This window comes from Hippocampus guttulatus, chromosome 6 (genome assembly GCF_054856545.1).
Source record: "Hippocampus guttulatus isolate MCC_2025c chromosome 6, RoL_Hgut_1.0, whole genome shotgun sequence".
In the NCBI taxonomy this organism is placed as follows: Eukaryota; Metazoa; Chordata; class Actinopteri; order Syngnathiformes; family Syngnathidae; genus Hippocampus; species Hippocampus guttulatus.
In genome coordinates, this window is record NC_141266.1 from 24,599,569 (window position 1) to 24,617,768 (window position 18,200).

General features: G+C 46.9%; 1 protein-coding gene across 6 annotated transcripts in view; it reads right to left on the reverse strand.

Annotated features, from left to right (window-relative positions):
* myh14 (myosin, heavy chain 14, non-muscle) overlaps positions 1 to 16,557 on the reverse strand; it is a 32,005-nt gene extending 15,448 nt beyond the window's left edge. For 2 of the 6 annotated variants that reach the window (XM_086113931.1, XM_086113930.1), the window contains exons 1-17: positions 16,354 to 16,557; positions 11,792 to 11,972; positions 9,359 to 9,565; positions 8,910 to 9,066; positions 6,686 to 6,713; positions 5,827 to 5,941; positions 5,490 to 5,537; positions 3,775 to 3,867; positions 3,602 to 3,665; positions 3,267 to 3,365; positions 2,749 to 2,892; positions 2,456 to 2,670; positions 2,009 to 2,161; positions 1,085 to 1,258; positions 768 to 941; positions 555 to 669; positions 228 to 296 (exon numbers count right to left, since the gene is read on the reverse strand). In XM_086113931.1, coding sequence (XP_085970057.1) covers positions 228 to 296; positions 555 to 669; positions 768 to 941; positions 1,085 to 1,258; positions 2,009 to 2,161; positions 2,456 to 2,670; positions 2,749 to 2,892; positions 3,267 to 3,365; positions 3,602 to 3,665; positions 3,775 to 3,867; positions 5,490 to 5,537; positions 5,827 to 5,941; positions 6,686 to 6,713; positions 8,910 to 9,066; positions 9,359 to 9,565; positions 11,792 to 11,959 — 2,023 coding nt within the window. In that variant the 5' untranslated portion in view covers positions 11,960 to 11,972; positions 16,354 to 16,557. Of the gene's footprint in view, positions 1 to 227; positions 297 to 554; positions 670 to 767; positions 942 to 1,084; positions 1,259 to 2,008; positions 2,162 to 2,455; positions 2,671 to 2,748; positions 2,893 to 3,266; positions 3,366 to 3,601; positions 3,666 to 3,774; positions 3,868 to 5,199; positions 5,212 to 5,489; positions 5,538 to 5,826; positions 5,942 to 6,685; positions 6,714 to 8,909; positions 9,067 to 9,358; positions 9,566 to 11,791; positions 11,973 to 16,353 lie in introns of all 6 variants that reach the window. The other 4 variants (XM_086113932.1, XM_086113933.1, XM_086113934.1 and 1 more) reach the window with 4 other exon arrangements.
* Between the last annotated feature and the right edge of the window lie 1,643 nt (positions 16,558 to 18,200).

Consider the following 18,200-nt stretch of genomic DNA (forward strand, 5'->3'; position numbering starts at 1 on the left):
TGTTATACCGCCGTCTCTCTTTTCTTGACAGCAAAGAGAAAGAACGGTCGCCAAGCAAAAGTGTGCGTTCACTACCTGGTCGATTTTCACCGGGTGGGAACAACTAAATAAACGGGGGTTCACTCTTTTGACCTAATCAAGAGACACAGGCGGACGGAAAGCACACGATCTCGAGTAGGAGGGGAGAGGTTCATGCAGGACACACGCAGCGGTGCAGAGGAACCTACTGTCGGAGCCATTTGCCTGCAGTGTGGTGTAGGAGTCAAAGAAGTAGACACGAGGTAGAGTTTGAATATCTGAGGTGGGGTGCGGGAAAGCAAAGAGGGAAAGAGGACCGAGAATCAGGAAAGATTGAGTCAGCACAGCAGAGAACGTGAAGGAAGAGAGACAGATGAAAGTGTGATGCAAGATAAAAAAAAGGAGAGAAAATAGTCAGTTAGTAGCACTTCGTTGCTTGTACTTGAGGGCTTTGAGGAGAAAAGGTGACAAAGATGTTGTCGCTCATTCACGCGGGTTGAATGCATGAGGAGGACAGTCGAGCGCATCAGTCTCACCCTCCTTCCACAACTCGGAGACAAAATGGTCGGACGACTGGTGGAGGAGGGACGCCACATTGTCGTTCAGGGGATCCATGTTCTTGACCAACCAATCGTTGGCCTTGTAGTCAACCTGGTGGCGCGGAATCCGGGAAGTAAAAAAACAAAAACAAAAGGTCAGACATGGTTTTGCACCGTCCGCCGTTTCCTTCTTTTGGAGTCGATGGGCACCTTGCCGGCGTAGTGGATGATGGAAAAGTCGGCCTCGCCGCGCGGCTGCTTGGATTTGAAGAATTTGGGGTGGTTGCCTTGCTGACTGGTCAGCTTTTCCACAAACGACTGGTCCGTAGCTCGCGGGAACCAGCACTCTTCGTCCAGCAGAGCCAGAACGCCCGGAGGTTGGACCTAGCCGAGGCAAAGACCGGGCGGGACACGTTATGGACAAAAACCATTGTGTACTGTACAAAGGCTTGTGCGCCTAGAAACGGTTTGAAAATGGTGCATCTGACCTCCGAGCAAAGGTTTTTGATCTGGCAAGGTGAACCTACCGGTCTTTCAATGAGATCGATGCACGGTTGCAAGTCGAGGCCAAAGTCGATAAAGTTCCACTCGATGCCTTCTCGCTGGTACTCCTCTTGCTCCAGGATGAACATGGTGTGGTTGAAGAGCTGCTGCAGCTTCTCGTTGGTGTAGTTGATGCAGAGCTGCTCGAAGGAGTTCAGCTGCACAGGAGGCAAAGGAGAACGTTTGACGGCCCAAGAAAACCACGAGCCTCCGGCGGCCTAAACGGCAGGCACATTTCCGTGTTGCTTGAAGCACTCGCTGTCTTGTATTTTTTTTTATATAGTTATCTAGTGTGGTTATGCTACACTTATTTTCAGGCAGATTGATTTGGCCACTGGGTATTTTACCCTTGAATAATCTGTTCTCCGTTCCAAACGCCATCAGGAATACAGCTCATCACGTTATCGGGTGCATCAAAGGGTTCAATGTGTGTTTTGTTCATATTTTGGGGTTTCATTGGATTGACATTTTATGAATGAATTTACTTCAACTTTATTTAACCGGTTTGGTGTCCCACTGAGATGAAGAGGCTCTTTTCCTCGAAGGCGGGCATCAGCAATTGCACAAAGTAAGACATATGGAGAGAGAAGTACACTTTACAAAGTTCAACCATATTGCTTTGGTTTTCTTACGCGCCGCGTTGAGACCGACTTTCTGGAATGACCTCATCACAAAATTCCAGCTACTGCTGTATATCAAATCAATTTTCCCCATGGAAATGAATTGAAATGCCGTTAATGCATTCTAGCTCGCCAAAAAGCACTTTTTTTGGGGGGGTCATGCACTGTGTTTTTAATGAAGCAAAAAAAATAAAAAATAAAAAACCTCACTGACGTACAAAGGAAATGTTTCCTGGACGGAACCTGTTCAAGTTGAAAACAGTAGCCCGGATCGGGATAAAAACGCACCAGGAAGATCTCGAAGCCGGCGATGTCCAGGATGCCGATGAAGGAGGCTCCCTGTCTCTGCCTGCGGTCCAGCGCTCTGTTGATTCTGTGCACCAACCACCTGAACAGGCGCTCGTATGTTGCCTTGGCCAGGGCCTCCACCGCAAAGTCAGCCTGGAGACATGAAATGGGATCAACGTCGAGGCTTTCTCAAGTTGCTATAGTCCAATTTGGAATGTCGGCGCCCGCATACGTCTGAGCGGTTGTGATTACGAAGCGCTCTATTATACAAAGCAGAGTGCCAAGTCAGCTGTTTAAATAGTGAATGGGAGAAATAGGGAAAGCGCCAACATGGCTGTAGGCTACTGCTGATCCAAGTCTGGTGCGTAATACCGCAGGTTCTCTCTCAAGAACTTTTTTTCGCGCCAGCCGCAAGAAGGGCGTGAGGCCGCGGTGAATGGCTATTACCTGTTCTTTTGTTTGGGCCTTCTGAACGTACTCCCGACCCACTTTGATCCTCGGCGTGAGGATGGCTCGGGTGAACTCCATTACGTTGATGCCCAGCAGGTGGCACAGTTTCTGAGCCGCCGTGTTGTCGGGCATGGACGCCTGATCGTGGTTCTTCTCCTTTGTGAAGGAAATGTTCCCGAACTGGAGCACGGCGGATGTCACCTTCAGCATGGCTGAGGAGACGACGGCAACGTCGAGGCGAGGTGATTGGCGAGCCGACGTACAGATGACTCGCGGGAACCTCAACTTACACATCAGCTCCTCGGGGTTGAAGCCCATTATGGCCATGGAGTCCATAGTCTGGGTGAAGTTCTCGGCATCACTCTGACCAGGGACTGTAATGGTACCTCCGCTGAGAAAGCGGTACTCGTCGGCGGTTCCTAAGAGCAGGTCCGCTAGGGGCAAAAAGAAATCACGTGACAAGTTTCATCAGAGGTGAATCAGAAGCACAACCAACAAAATTCTAATGATTTGGTTCATGACAAGGTGTTCTCTTCCCTTCATGTTGTCGCGTTTCACTTGGCTGTCCTGCTTCCAGAGGTCGATGTGGATGCTAGATTTTTTTACCGGGCTTTATTTATTTTTGGCAAATCAGATTTCAGCCTGTAATCATTACACACGCGACTCTTTCTATACTGTGTCAGATTTCAAATTGATCCTCACGGGGCCAGTAAACTGGCTCTCGTAGACGTCAGCACGTTGACGTTCTCTGCAACCTTGTCATGACCGGCCCTTTTATGTCTTTCATCGCTTGATCATTTCTCCTCACATTTCATTGCCTCAGAAGCTCCATGCAACATCTGGTAAAAGATGTGGAACGTCCGCTCATCTTTAGCCTGACGGGTGGCCCGGGACTTTTCCAGGAGGTCTTGAGTTTACGAGTCAAGGATGTTCACACGCTGATATCGTGCAAACAGGAAAGGAAGACGGAAGGAGCGGCCACAATAGCTTCTTTGACACAGAAAGAGGCCGCAAAGACAAATCGGCCTCAACCTTGACTTAAGAGTGGCACTTGTATGTCAAATCACTTTTGCTTGTTGAAATGACTCGAAACATCTGTGACATTCGACGGCAAACGGGGCTCCTCTTGCGTGAGAAGGATACAGGTCTCAATGTTGGCACCGACGATGTAGCCCGCCACATCAAAATTAATGCGGATGAATTTACCCTGAGGAAAGAAATGATGTCTGTAAAAACAAAAACAAAACTCGAACAATGGTACGTGTCACAACTAAAATAAATACATAAATAAAGAAATGAATGAACGATGAGCTTACAAATCTTGAGGAATTGTCATTCTTGGTCGTTTTTGCGTTGCCGAAGGCCTCCAGTATGGGGTTGGCTTGCAGCAGCTGTCTCTCCAGCTCGCCCTGGGCACGCACACACAAATCCGTTTGGAACGTAACACACAATATACAACTGTGAAATCTTTTTGGAGTAATCATTTTCGTGGTAAATGGATCTAAAGATTTAAAAATATCTTGGTGTCATCTTTCAAGTGCATTGACACAAAAGGATGTCCTAAAATAGCCACACACACACACACGCACACACACACACAAACACAAATAACAATGGCCGCCAGCACTTGTCAGAACAATGGGCCGTCATGAGGTAACGAGCTGTTGTCGCACAAACAGGGGCAGTTTCAGCTCATGCGGGCTCTCGCCCGCTGCCGTGCATTGGCGCGATTGTTGCGCAGCGCCGGCCGGCGACCGTGCAAAGCCCATCGGCTCAACCGGGCACGTAAGAAAGCTTGTCATGTACTCTAGCTGTCAGCCACACGGCCGTGTTTGCCGGCGGCGTAAGGCGTTGTCGACCCCGTACAGTCCGGGAATGGTCAAGCTGTAGCTCTCTTTCTGTATGGTCAGTCAAGATTATTTCTTCAGGAGATGCTGATTTCATCACATGGAGGCCAATGATGCGGCCATTATCCTCGTGACTATTGCCCCAATTCAGGCATGTGGTTGTGTGTTTATCTATCATGCACCACTCATCTGAAATTTAACCTGAGAGCCAAACATCCTAAACATTTGCTGAGGAGCACATATAAGTTGGTGGATCCAAATTAGGATGCTCAGCCTTGGCATAGACGTTTCCTCTACTTTAAATAATAATAATAATAATAATAATAATACATTTTATTTATAAGCGCCTTTCAAGATACCCAAGGAATGACCGCTCAAATCAAACCGTGTCCCTAAAGATGATCCTGTGGTGCGGGGTGTGGTTTTGTCCACCCTGATCTGCTCGAGGCCATTTGAAGCATTTATTTGATAGCCTTCTATCCATATGAAGGTACATGTACTAGTGTGTCTTGTCGAGTTGGGACATATTTGTAGGACAATTACACATTGTGTGTGAGGCAAAACTGCGCACTCGTTAACATCTCGCAACATCTCAATGGTGGCGCGCGATGCAACGGCAGCCAGTTTGGAAACAGGCCGAGGCTCGTGCTTTGGCTGAGCAACTGGCTGTGTTGAGGATTGGCGTAGAGTGTGTCTCACAGGTCACTCCGCGGCGGAAACGCAATCTGAAAGCCACACTCTCCCGCACTTACCTTTCCATCGGCAGTCCGCGACAGGCATACACACGCATAGCGCTACAATCGGATAACATGGCTCTTGTGTGAAGAGAGTAATTTTAGCCGTGCCGCCCCCTTCCCACCTGACCCTATTGCCCCAAAGTTAGTGCATACTCACATATTGCATAATCTGAGGAATTGTGCAGAAAGGTGGAGAGATGGAGGTGGGCAGGTGAACACATGGATGGGATAAAGAAATGGGGTTAATTTAAAAAAAAAGACAACAAAGACATGAGAAATTATGTGAAATTAAAAGCAAAGGTCTTGGCCGTTGCATGCAAACACGACGGGAAAGAGTCACTGGCGCTTCATCGGAGTTACTGTTGTGCAGCTGGTTAGAAGATGCGCGAAAAAAAAAAAAAGGAAAAAGAAAGCACAGGGCAGGACAGCAGCAAGGAGTCGACTCACCTTGTTGACCAAAGTGGTGCCCCTGGTTAAGGAGCGAGCGCCATCCATCTGGGCATGCAGCAGGGGAAAGAGCAACAGGAAGGAAGACGCAAGTGGGAATAAATATAAGTGCGTCACCCCACGAGGGAGAAAGAGAGAGAGAGAGAGATGTGGCATTTCCGAGCACGGCCCAGAGGTAGCGAGAATGCCCAACGGTGAATGAAATGGGCTCGTATTTTAAAGACGCAGAAAAGAAAAGCAGCGCTAAGTGTTAGCACCGATCGTAGCACGAGACAGCACTATTTTCTAGCCTTAAAGGTCGCCACGATTTGAAAGAGTGCGCAAAACGGCATCCAACCTGTAAGGCGTCTTTGCTCCTGATGGCGGTAGCACCCTTGTGAGAGGAAGCGACATGCGCCAGATACTGAATGACTTTCTTTGTGTTTTCGGTTTTGCCGGCGCCCGACTCGCCCCTGAAACACAGCATCCAAATTGAAGAGTGACTAGAGCTCATCCTGAAAAAACAAAACCAATACATCGCATCACATCATTCAGCGGAGGCTGCCGTGCCACTCGGGTGAACGTTGAAACCAAAGGGGGGACGACTGAAGGTTGTGAACGGAGCCAAATCGAAGACTTCAAGTTCTTTTCTAAACGCTAACAAATATACAACAGTCGAAACTCGTTTGAACGTAGCCCGTTTGCAACGTTTCCAGCGATTTTTACTACAAAACGGTGACAAGGCCTTTGTTATGGCGAACCAGTAAATGGTTGGTTGGATGCACGCAAGCACAGAGGGCAACAGCTGTGCACGCTTTCAAAAAGACACAAACTACTGCATTCAAATTGACGGATCGAACAGAGCAGTGATTCCCAACCTTCCGGCAAAGTCTAGTAACAGGCTTCAAAATGAAATTCACTGGTTGAAGTGGTAAGCGGAGTACAAGAGGGTCATATTTTTGTGGAAAACGAAACAGGCTCAAATTTCAAACGTCCCTTTGGGAATAAACTGAGAAAAGGGGATTCTCATTAATTTTATTGTTGTGGTCTAATCTAACTAGCTTCGAAAAGGTCAGCGAAAGCTAAAAGAGAGGAAAAACAATCCCATATTACCCGAAAGCCAGACATGCGCCCTGACTGACACTAATGCCTGACACGGTCGCACACTTGACTGTTCCCTCAAGGCAAAACAAATTCAGCAGCTTTCGGCTACTCACGTGCACAGGATTGACTGATCCTCTCGGTCTGTGCAAAGACAAAAAAAAAAATAAAGTTAAAAGAGTGACATCACACCAAGTCATAAATCAAAAGCTGAAGTTGACAAGAGAATGCGGGCCCGCCTCTGGATGTACAGTCCCAGTTGTAAAAGCACTTGTTTGACAAGTGCAGTGGTACATTGGCAATGTCAAGGCAGCTAGCTAAGGGGTGGGGGTTTTTTTTTTTTCTTAATGTTTTGCGTCCAGTGCTTTGACTGGTGCTCAAGGCTCACACGCTGACTCGACTCCAGGCGACTCCTTTACGGCACACATCCATCACACCAATACTACAGTACCCACCGTAATCACGTTTTAGGGAACCAGTTTATTTCTTATCATTCGCTGATGTTGATCAATACAGAACCTTATTCTTGCTCCCCAAAATCTTTGTGATGCATCCATCACAGGCATCCATCGAAAGATGCCACGTAAGAAAAAAAAAAATGGTGGCGTTTTTAGGTGGCCCGCAAGAATGGATGGCATTTCAAAAGACACAAATTGATTTGACGTCGAGGTGCCACGTTAAATCAAAATCAGCGATCTGAGGACTGCACACCTAATTTGACGCCTCCTCTTAGCTTCGCACCTCATGATTGACAGACGAGAGGCCGGAGTGATTCATCCGGGCCAATTGTTGTGACGTTAACTTCCTTCGCTATCCGGTCTACCCTCCGCATGCCTAATTCGAGCCGCAAACGAGGTCGCCGGCCCATTTTGTCCCCCTGGCGGGCCACATTTTTCGGGAGCCGGACTTGTAACCGTTTCTTAAGAGCTTTTCACATGTGTTCAAGCGTGGAAGAATTCATACTGGTCCTACTGGTTCTGTCGCCGCAGTAACACACCTGCAGCCAACCCTGAGGGTGGTGGCTAACACATAGCCCCAGAATCTGATCTGCCCCGTCCTGTTATCTCAGGGAGACACCCTGGGGCAGAGATGTTGCTCAATCCAGCTGCTTTGAAATACTTTCTTACCTTTTTGTTTCCCCCCAGTGGAGGGAAGTGGCAAACGACCAGTACTTTGTTTCGGTCCTTCAATACAGTAGAAAAATTCAAGTATCTGTCCTTTACTGGAGTATTTACTTATCCGACGACTTTTTACTTTTACCAGGCCTGTGGCTTTTTTTTTTCAACCTCTGCGGATGTGCTTATTAGCGTACAACAGAACAGACCTGACATGAACAAGGTAGCATAAACGACAACGGCAACAGATTCTTTAAAAAATTTTTTTAAAAAGGTTTGTTTGGTGAACGTGCTCCAAACTCAAAACACGTGTATCTCAAATCATCTCTCCCCATTGAAATGAAAGGAAATGTCATTTATCCGTTCTGGCCTCCCGGCGGGGGACACCCTGAGCTGGTTGCTATCCATTCGCAGGGTCCACATCGTTGGAAGGACCATTCGTGCTCACAATCACACCTATTTAAACTGTTCCATTAACCTGCCATGCACGTTTTTGGAATGTGCGACCTCACTCTATCATGTTACACTTGAAAACATTCCAAAAAAATACAGTCATACCACAGTGAGACTGAATGTAAAGAATTAAACAGAGGATGTAGAATAAATGGCTTTCTGAGGTTTGTTTCATTGTCTACAGGTGTTAACACACCGGTTGTGTTTAAATATCCGATGCTATTCGTTAGCCACTTATGCCATTTGACATTATTTTTATAGCATTAAGCTATTGATTGGTTGATGATGAATAGGGACAAATAGGACGGTCCCTGTCGACTGTTGGGTGGCATTGAATAGCCTGACTGGAGCATGCAACGTCATTTTTCTTTCTGGATGAATGTGAACCGAAAGTTATCAACATGTACAGAATTAGTATCTAGACTTCTAGTTTAAGTGCAAGTACTTTTGTCAAGTCTTCAATGAGTGTCAATCCTACAGAATGAATTCCTGTTCCTTACAATCAGCACTGTGCCGAGTAACGATCGAGCGACGCCACTCCTCAGCACTTTCTTTCAGGAAAAATACCATCTCAAAACAAATTTCCATCCACTTTCGATAAGAGCGATAAGTGGCAGGAATACCACGCCCTGGAATCGCGCTCACGGCGAGGTGACGCGACCAAAGATCACGCGCGCGATTTCGCGGCACATTCCAGTCGAGCTGAGCTGATAGCAGATGCTTGGGGATTGCTCGGTTGTCGGGAGAGGTCAAAGATAGCGGCGCTAAGTACCTTGCAGCATGCTCCGATAGGCCGCCTCCGATATGGCGTAAATGTGCGGTGGCATCTCGTGGCGCTTTTTGCCCCGGTACATCTCCACGATGGACTCTGTGTAGATGGGCAGGTTCTTATAGGGGTTCACCACCACGCAGAAGAGGCCGGAATATGTCTGCAAAATCAGAAAATAGTCAGATGTGCGTACGCGGATGCGCCCTGAAAGAGGCGGGGCCTGCTGGGTTGCCATGTGATCCCAGCAAGTCTGTGTGCGAGTGTCTTTCTGAGGGTTGTGGCTGAGAGCAGCTCCCGTGTGCTTGTGCTCTGAGTTAGAGCCGAGCGATTCATTGAATTCAAATGGACAAAGCAACGGAAAGTGGCCTGGCCACATCCATGACCGGTCAATTCAGATGAAACTTTTGTCCACGCCAGTGAACGTGTGGCACAACAGCGGCGAGTGCGCTCACATAAATCAAGCCTGAGTAGTATCTCTCCCTCAGGTTGTGCAGCACGGAGGCTTCATTGAGGCAGGTGAGGTCGGCCATGTCCTCCACTTTGCTGAAGCGCGGCGGGTTCATCCGCTGCACCTCCTCCCTGGAGAGCGTCAGCAGCCTCATGCTGTCGCTCAGCTCCACCTCCACCTCGTCGCCGCGCTCCTCCTTGATGCTGGCCGACTGTCCAAAGGGAGACCAGAGGCTCGTTAAGAATGTTCCTTAAAAACGAGGGCCACCCGCGCGCACACGCACACACACACACACTTGGCAACACATGTGCCCGAAGAACCATCACTATGTTGATTTCTTGCTGAACTATGACTTGACCGTTTATTGAGTGAAGCGGTTTGAATGTGATATTAATTGCCCTAAATTCGCCTTTGTCCATGTATGTGACTTTACGAGGCCGAGGCAGGGCCGACAAAGGTGGCGCCTGACATCAGTAAGTTTGCGTGTAAGTGCTTGGGCGTGAGCTGTGGCCAGCAGCAGGTCCTGTATGAGTGTGCGCACTGCCTGGCTCTCCTTTCCCACTTGCAGGGCATTACGGTAGTAAGTACCCGGGGATCCGTGGAATGGATTAAAGCCACGCAGGGAAGAGCAAAAATCCACCAGAGACAGAAAATCTCTCAAAAAAATAAATAAAATAAAAAAGTAGAAAAATCCCCAAGAACTGCGACATAGCAGGACAAACTGTAGGGTCATTTTGATTGGCGGTGCTATGTGTGTCATCGCTGTGTTGCCACGGTGACAGAACTGCGGCGGGGATGGGCAGCCTCGACTGACTCAGCAGGCTAAACGCTAACATTGTGAGAATTCCAGACACCTGACACATGCGGAAGGGAAAGTGCTGTTATTTAACAACACGGCTAAACGATGAGTGTGTTTTTACATCATATTAGCGCGAGCTCTAGTTGCAAAAAAAGAGTGTTCGAGTCCGGTGGGGGTGGGAATGATGTCAAATTGTTAACTTTCAGATTTTTTTTTTTTGGTGGCATCATTACAACTCTTTTTTTTAAGTTGACTTAAATTGACTGACTTTATTCGATCATGACATTCTGGCGTTCTTGGTACCTCTAAATAGTGTCTGGTCTGAAGACCTGAGACATCGGGCAGGGGCTGGGGAGCTCCAAGAGGTAAGGTGAGGCCAGGCCATTTCGTGATTTGAAAACAAATCACAGGATCTCAAAAGAGCCAGTGAAGGGATGCCAGAGTGGGACCTATGTGCTCCCTCTTACAAGTACAAGTCAGGAAGTGAGCGGCAGCATTCTGGACCAACTGGAGATACTTCATGGAGGAAAGTAAGGGAAGTTTCATAGAATAACTGAAGGAGCACCTTGAGGCAACCATCTCTGGCTGCCTCATGCGCGTTTCCTCAGCAGCGCCATTCTCATCGGGCGTGTAAAATGAAGTCGGCGTCTGCGCGGAAGGGGGAATGTGAAGGGAGAGCATTGTTCTAGTCACAGATTGCGCTGAAACTAGTTTGGCAGAAAAGATGGGATGACTTCAAATTCACGCCGAATCCTGCAGCGAGCACCAATCGCTGCGACGCAGCAATTTACACAAAGTGGAACTTCGTAATGACGTATCGCGGCAAAAAATAATAATAAATTCAATCCCGCTAGTCCGAGAGGCCACGGAGCATGATGAGTTGAGTGAGAGATTCGTGGCTGCTCGGTCTCACTTGTTGGACACGCCCGACCCTGAAGCCGTACGCTCAGGGAGAATCCTTTCGGAGGGCGTTATCGTGGTCGACAATTGGAATACGGACAAGCTGAAATTTATTTCGTTTGTTGACAGAAGAACTGGTTGATATGACCTTAAAATTAAATCTCACATTTATTTTACAAAAATTACATTTCCAGTTTGAACGCCCCACCCCTCTCAATTACGAAAAGAAAAAAGGTAAATGGGACGGGAATAAAGTTTTGCTTTTTGGATGCCCCCCCCACCCCTTTTGTTTTGAAACATACATGTCTTGTTCAGTGGTATCGATGTTGTAGTATTAGATCCTATTTTCAAGTTTGGTGCCAGCATTGCGAAGCAATTGCCGAAGGCCAACAGCCGAATGGGGTCTCCTGAGAATTGGCTGACAGCAATATCCTCATCTATTTCAACTGTTGGCTAAGTTGGTTGCGCTACACCCTTTGCTCGCAACAGCCTTTGAATGTACTTGGCAGCGGGTTGCTTTTTTTTTTTTTTTTGCTCATTGACCAAAGCTGGAAAGCGATTCCAAGTCAGTGACAAAATTGATTCACTAGTGTTTCTGTGTTTGCTGCCCTCGTAGTGTTAATGGAATGGAAGAATGGACACTGCTAAGAAAAAAAAAAAAGCCAATCGTCTCGATTGTACTGATGAATCGACCAGACTTACATGGATGTTTTGTTTTTTTTGGTCACAGCCACTCACCTCAAAGCCATGCTTCTCTGACGGCACCCACACCAGACGTTTGGCCGCCCAGTCGGCCTGGCCGGCGGCGGACAACATGGGCGATTTGGCGGTGGGGGAACTCGGAACCACCCCCGACGTGAGGAAGCGGGTGACATCGTTCACGCCGCTCCCTAATGGCCTGGACATGATACTGCTGACACTGTGAGAAGGAGAGGGGAGAAAACCAGGAATGACACAAACAGCAACCAGTTGGCCAGAACACGATCACATTTGTTGCAGTGAATTTTATTAGTTTCCTTCCAACAGTGTTTTCCCTTCATTTTGGAGTGTTTCTCATGGCTGCACCGCTCGGAGCAGGACAGCCACAGCTGAAAAGCGCACACACAATATCATTTCTAAGGAGCATCCTTGGCGAGTATGATGTCTTTTTTTGGGGCGGGGGAGGGTATCATGTGATGGCTTCCAACATTCTGTATTCAGCGGAGAATGAAGTTGGTAAATCCTCAACCAGCTATCGAACGACAAATCCAAGATGAATTTGTGTGCTTGGCTGCCGACAGTGCATCGGCGACTGTGACTCTCCATGCCCACACACATCATTCTAATTTTTTGCCCCTTTTTTGCACTGGAGCGGCAAGGCATTTGAAGCGCGCTTGTCACTCAAAATTTGATTCGTCACAACACAAAGGCACAAAAAACTATAAAGTTTGGGTACATACGCTTTTTTTATCAGAGATTCAGGACACATATCGGATTTGTGCCACTTGGAAGGATACGAAACATTGGGGGAATGGTGTCGCTTGAGCCGTGTAGTGTTAAACCGGCCAAGGAGAGCAAGAATAGCGAGCACGAAGCATCCAGGCCACATGCGATGTGAGCGCGGACCAGTGATGGCCTAATTGGAAGACAGAACAAATCGAGGAGAAGACAGGGATGCAGGAAAGGGGGAGTGAACCGACATGGCAGCTGAGGGAGAGGAGACGCAAAGTGGAAAAGTTGCATTTGCTGAGGCGCCACGGCTGTAAAGCAAAGAAAAATGGACCGCGCGGAGGCAAAAGTGCCGAGGCAAAGGCGTTCCGGGTCGTTATTCTGTGAAAGATGAGGCGACGGCGCAAAGTGGCGAGCGTGAAACGAGTGCGGAGGTACGACGGGGGCATTAGAGATGAGTTCTGACAACGTCGTCGTTCCGTGAGAACCAGTCAGTCGAAAACTTCCCAAGGAGGCCACAAAGACTGATGACGCTTTACACGGCGGCCTGGCTGCCGCGCTGTTTCTACCGCCCGCAATGAACGGTCACTGCTTGGTTAACAATGTCACCCAGGAATACAACATTTACTCGTGTCCAATAAGGATTTTTTTTAAGGGCGGTTTGATATTTGGCAGACAAAAATTGTGGTCAGCGATTAATTAGCTAGTTAATTATAAGATGGCTTTTCAACAATGAAGAGATGAACCGAAGGGAGAAAAAAACAATTTTTGTGGAGTGCAACGCTTACCTTTTTCTTATGTTGTCAATGTGTTAAAAAAAAAAAAAAAGGATTTTTGTTGAGTTTAAAAGAGCCAATATCAGCCGATTAAATTGGCCAGACATTTAATTGGTTGTTTCCTATTTGTAAGTCACGGTGCCATTTTAGCTGAAAGATGAAGAAAAATTCCTTTGTTGTATTTTTGCCAAAAAGAAAAGATGCACTGGCCCTCACGTGCTCACAGTTCAGCCTTCGCAACTCTCCTTTATTCACGGAAACCGCTTGGGACTCTAGCCTGGCTAATTTGCATTTTTTTAATCACCGGTGCTAGTTTTGTTAGCCTGTCGTCGACGTCTTGCGCTGTGCGTTAGCAACAAGCTATCAGACGCTTGTAAGAAATGGAATGAGCTTTGGTGAAATACAAGCGTGGTTCTTTGTTTTATGTTTACTTTCACATTAAACTTCAACTGGGAATGGCAAAAATGATGATGGCTTGTATCTACAAAAAAAAAAGGAAACCGGAAAAGGGGCCACGTTGATTGATACTCAATGGCAGCCATTTTCAGATCTTTCTTTCTCCGCCCATGTGAACGCCCCTGCCCCGTCAAAAACAAAAATAGGTCCATGAGAATGAGTTTAAATAAAAAGGGTCCGATAAAACCAACCAGAATTGTTCTTGTCTTTGATTATTCCACTGTTATTCAAAATGATAAGATACTTCATGGAGCCCCAAGAGTTTTCAAAAGGCTGCACCAAATGTGCAGAACGGAACACTCCTATGATAATTAAGTTACTTTGTTCATTTTCTATGATGACGTGCTTTGTGTGCAGTCATGAGACTTTCAAATGCCTGACATCACGCCCGGCAAGCTTAGCCCGCAGTCGCGTCGCATTCGCATGAGCGACTTCTCTCTTCCCACATTTTATTTACAAAGCTACTCCAAGAACGCATTCTTTTCGCTGATTAGCCGAGCGTGCCGATGAGAAATGCGGACTATGAAACCGCCCTGTAGCGAGTGCCTTCGCGTGTGTAAAATATCAGGTGTCTCCGAGCCACGGCAGGTATGTCATCAGGCTTGATTCCTGTCGTGCGTCGCACTCAAGCTTCGCTTTTTTTTTCTTCTTCTTTGCCTGCAATGTTTGTTGATGACAGGGCAGAAAGTTTGTTGTAACCCCGCCACTACCATACCTGTTACAATAAGACAGGGTGTGGAATAGACAATAGAGCCAGCACCACCCAGTCAGCCGGTCTGTCACTCTGTGGCAATGAAATAGCTCGGGGTTGGTTTGTGAAGGACAAGTCTGCCGTGTTGGTTTGCTTTTTTAAAAAATGTTCTTCTTAAAAAAATCCTCAGGTGAGAACACCAAGCTCGACTCATTGGCCACAGCAGTAGATACAAGTTAAGGACTGCTTGGACACTGAGCATGGGAATTGATGACTGGGAATGGAGTGTAGCGCTCCAAGTAATCGAGTCTGGATTCTGGTAAATGCATTTTCCCAGAGTTCCCTACAAAGCTAACCTTCACTTCACTTTTTTTTTTTAAACTCCCTTTTTATTTCCATAGGACGGTTTCCAACAAAAAAATGTAGCAACCCTGACGGTTAGGTGTACCTTTTCCGAAACTGTCTCGATTGCATTAGCTGTTTCTAAAGTGGCTATTTATCCTGTCCCGAGGCAGGTTTCCCTTTGGGAACAACAAAGCACACTAAAGTGACACTGCGTTTTATCAACGGGTACTACATCTGCTCATAGTGGTCAATTTTTGCATCCGAAGTCTTCAACAATGTGAAAATCATCCGATGGAATGTGCCCACTACTATAAACTTGTCATCATAAACCAACTATGTGCAACCTCTTGTGAGACTGGCAAGCGTGGGAGATGTGGACTCATTGGTCCACAATTCCGTCTCGTTTGTCCTGTTCCTCCACACACACACACACACACACACACACACACACACACAAACAATTGCAGTCACAGGGACACATGGATGGACACTGGGACACACGGACGGACGCACACGCACACGCACACACACACAGGCAAACAGCTTCCCTCCATAGCAACATTCTGAACGCTGCAGCCTAACAAACAACAACCCGAACTGAGGCCATCCACTATGTGAGGGTGTCACATTTCTTTCTTTTACAGATATATATATATATATATATATATATATAAAAATATATGTTGCGGTGAGCACATCTGCCCCACAGTTCGAGGTTCTGGGTTTGAACCTCGTTTTGAGAAGCAAGGGTGGAAAATGTAAAATGAAAAACAAGAAGTTAGGTCAGGAGGGAAGAAAGGAATCAAGGAAAGGAGTAAGCGTGAGTAGGTGTTGTGGGGTGGAAGGACCCAGTCAAAACATTCAATTGTCTTAGTACATTATTTTAGAAGCCATTTTGAGAGCTATTGAAATCAGGTAATATCTTTTTGGCTGACATCACAGACGCGATCTGGATTAAAGAAGTATTTAATATTTGGAGTCTTCGGTAGATAGAGATGGAGTGAAAGAGTGAAGGGAATTCAATTAATTTTTAATTGGTATGGGATTGGAGCCGGACACACCTTCGTCTAGTTGGCTTTAAAGGTGCATGATGAGGCATTTTATCAGCAAGGCAAGGGTTGTAATGAAGCTATTATTATAATGATACGCAGGCAGCCAGTCAGCACACCTCGGCGGTGTTAGCGGGGGACCCTGAAAATGTCCCCCGACTCAAAACCACACCTCGGTGATCGATTGCGGCCCTTTTCCCGACTGACATGTGGAAGGCAAAAATGACACATAGCAGTGAAATAATACCTGACTTTTTTCTCTGTCTCGTTACAAAGCGTTAATAGCACACCGATCGGCTCCCGGTCACAACGGCTGCAATGCGTAATGAAACGGTCAGTCAGCCGGTGGCTTTCCCTTTGTAAAAAAAAAAAATCGAGGCACGTCTTTGTTTTAACAAAGGTAAAAAGCACCGTGAACGCCTCACCACCAACGTTCATTCTTACGCCAGCTCAACTAGCGTTAGCCGGCTACAAGGCGCAAATATGAGGCGATCAAGACGCTCACACCGGCTCCCTTTTTTTAACTTGAATTACACACCAGTTCAAAGCTCTTACCTTCAGCTTGTGCTCCAAACGGTTAAAGGTCAACGGAGGACCGTCCTCAGGATGTTTCTTGGCTATTTCGCTCTCGGATAGGTGTGTAGCCTACCGCAGAGACGTCTTTTATCATCGCACCGTTCAAGCCCAGTGGAGCCGCACATTCAATACACACACACACACACACACACACAGACACACGGTCCTGCTTGGGAATAAAGTAGACAGAGAGGGAGAGGGAGGGAGGGGAGGGAGGGAAAGGGGGGGGGGGGAGAGAGAGGGAGAGAGAGATAGAAACAGATAGAAACAGAGCGAGAGAGAGAGAGGGTAAGGGCAGAGCGCAAGGCTTCAGCCCCAGAGCCACGCTTCCTGTCCGAACGCCAATGAGAAGCGAAAGTTCGGGCCCAGTCCAGGGACACGCCAATGGGAAGCTACATAGGGCGCCGTGAAGCCACCCTGACGACTCGGTGACATCCGTCCGCCCCTTGACTGGCACGACACGGAAGCGGTGACGAATGGCGTCAAAGCAATGACGCCGCTGACCAATGATGACACGGGAAGGGCGGGGCTAAAGCGCGACTCGACGAGCGCGACAGCCAACAGGGAGCGCCGCAGCAGGTGCCTGTGCGTCAGCCTCGCGCAACAGTACGGAGATTTGCGCGCCCTTTGTTTTTAACGACGCGACTGCGAAGACCTCACACACACCGATCTGAGGTCTGTTAGCGTTGCACGCTTATCTCACGTACGTGATTCACACCGACCCACCCAGAGCTGACTGAACGGTCCTGACGAGTATTAATCAAATGCCTTTTGCCTGGTACTCATTGGTGGAGAGTAACGAATCGCAAATACTTCGAGTGTATTTTTTTTTTTACTCTATCTGTGCTTTGCTTGCATTTCGTGTTATGACGATTTTTAAAAAAACTTTTTGTCCACTTGTCCATTTGAATGCATGGCTGCTTTATGGACGAAAGTATTTTCATAATCTTTGTTGTATACAAAAGTTGAGAGCAAAAGACTGGTGACAAGGCAGCCACTTGTAAAGGGACAGACTGAGAACCAGACCTCCGTCAGTGGGTTTGTGGAAGGCATTTTCTCGCAGGTAGGTATGAAATGTTTGCTTGGGGTGCCTTTCAGTATATGAGAAAAACATAATGGCGAGCGAACCGAACTATCCATTTCACCGCCAAAAGAGCACAACTGTGCTATTCATCCGAGCAACAGATAAGTCGGTTCAATGCTTTAAGTTTACATCGTGTCCATTTTAGAATCAGCTTACCTGCTGTCATGTTTATCTCTTTTTTTTTTGTATCTGTACTTCCAGTTAATGTACAGAGTGTGAGAGTCTAGAGAACTAACCGCCTGGGAAGCAGACCTGGAGTTAAATAATTCTTTTTCCGGTTCAACTATACAAATCTTATAGATAGAGTACACATGAATTACTCAACAATAAAACTGTTGAAAGGGGATGTCTCAGTTTTGCGAGTTGAATAACTCAACATCAGCTATTCAACTTTGACTTGTTTGTTCTCACAGTTTCATTTGAAAGCCGCATTTGCCAAAAGCAGCTCTAAATGCAAATTCACAGATGTGTGCGTTTTAGTAATACAATACAGCCGAAATCAGTCAAAGTATCAGTCTGTAATCAATCATCAAAGTATGGCCCTCGCCATTCTTGTCCTATAACATAAAAAAAAAAACCAACAAAAAAACCCTCACAAAACAGTTCAATGTATAAAGTGTTTTCCTCCCGATAATGCAGGGCGCCTTGCTGTTTCACGGATTATTTTTCCAACACGTAACTTTTTTTTTAGAGTAAAATACAGTACTGAAATGTAAATGGAAAAATTGACTTGGCCCATCTG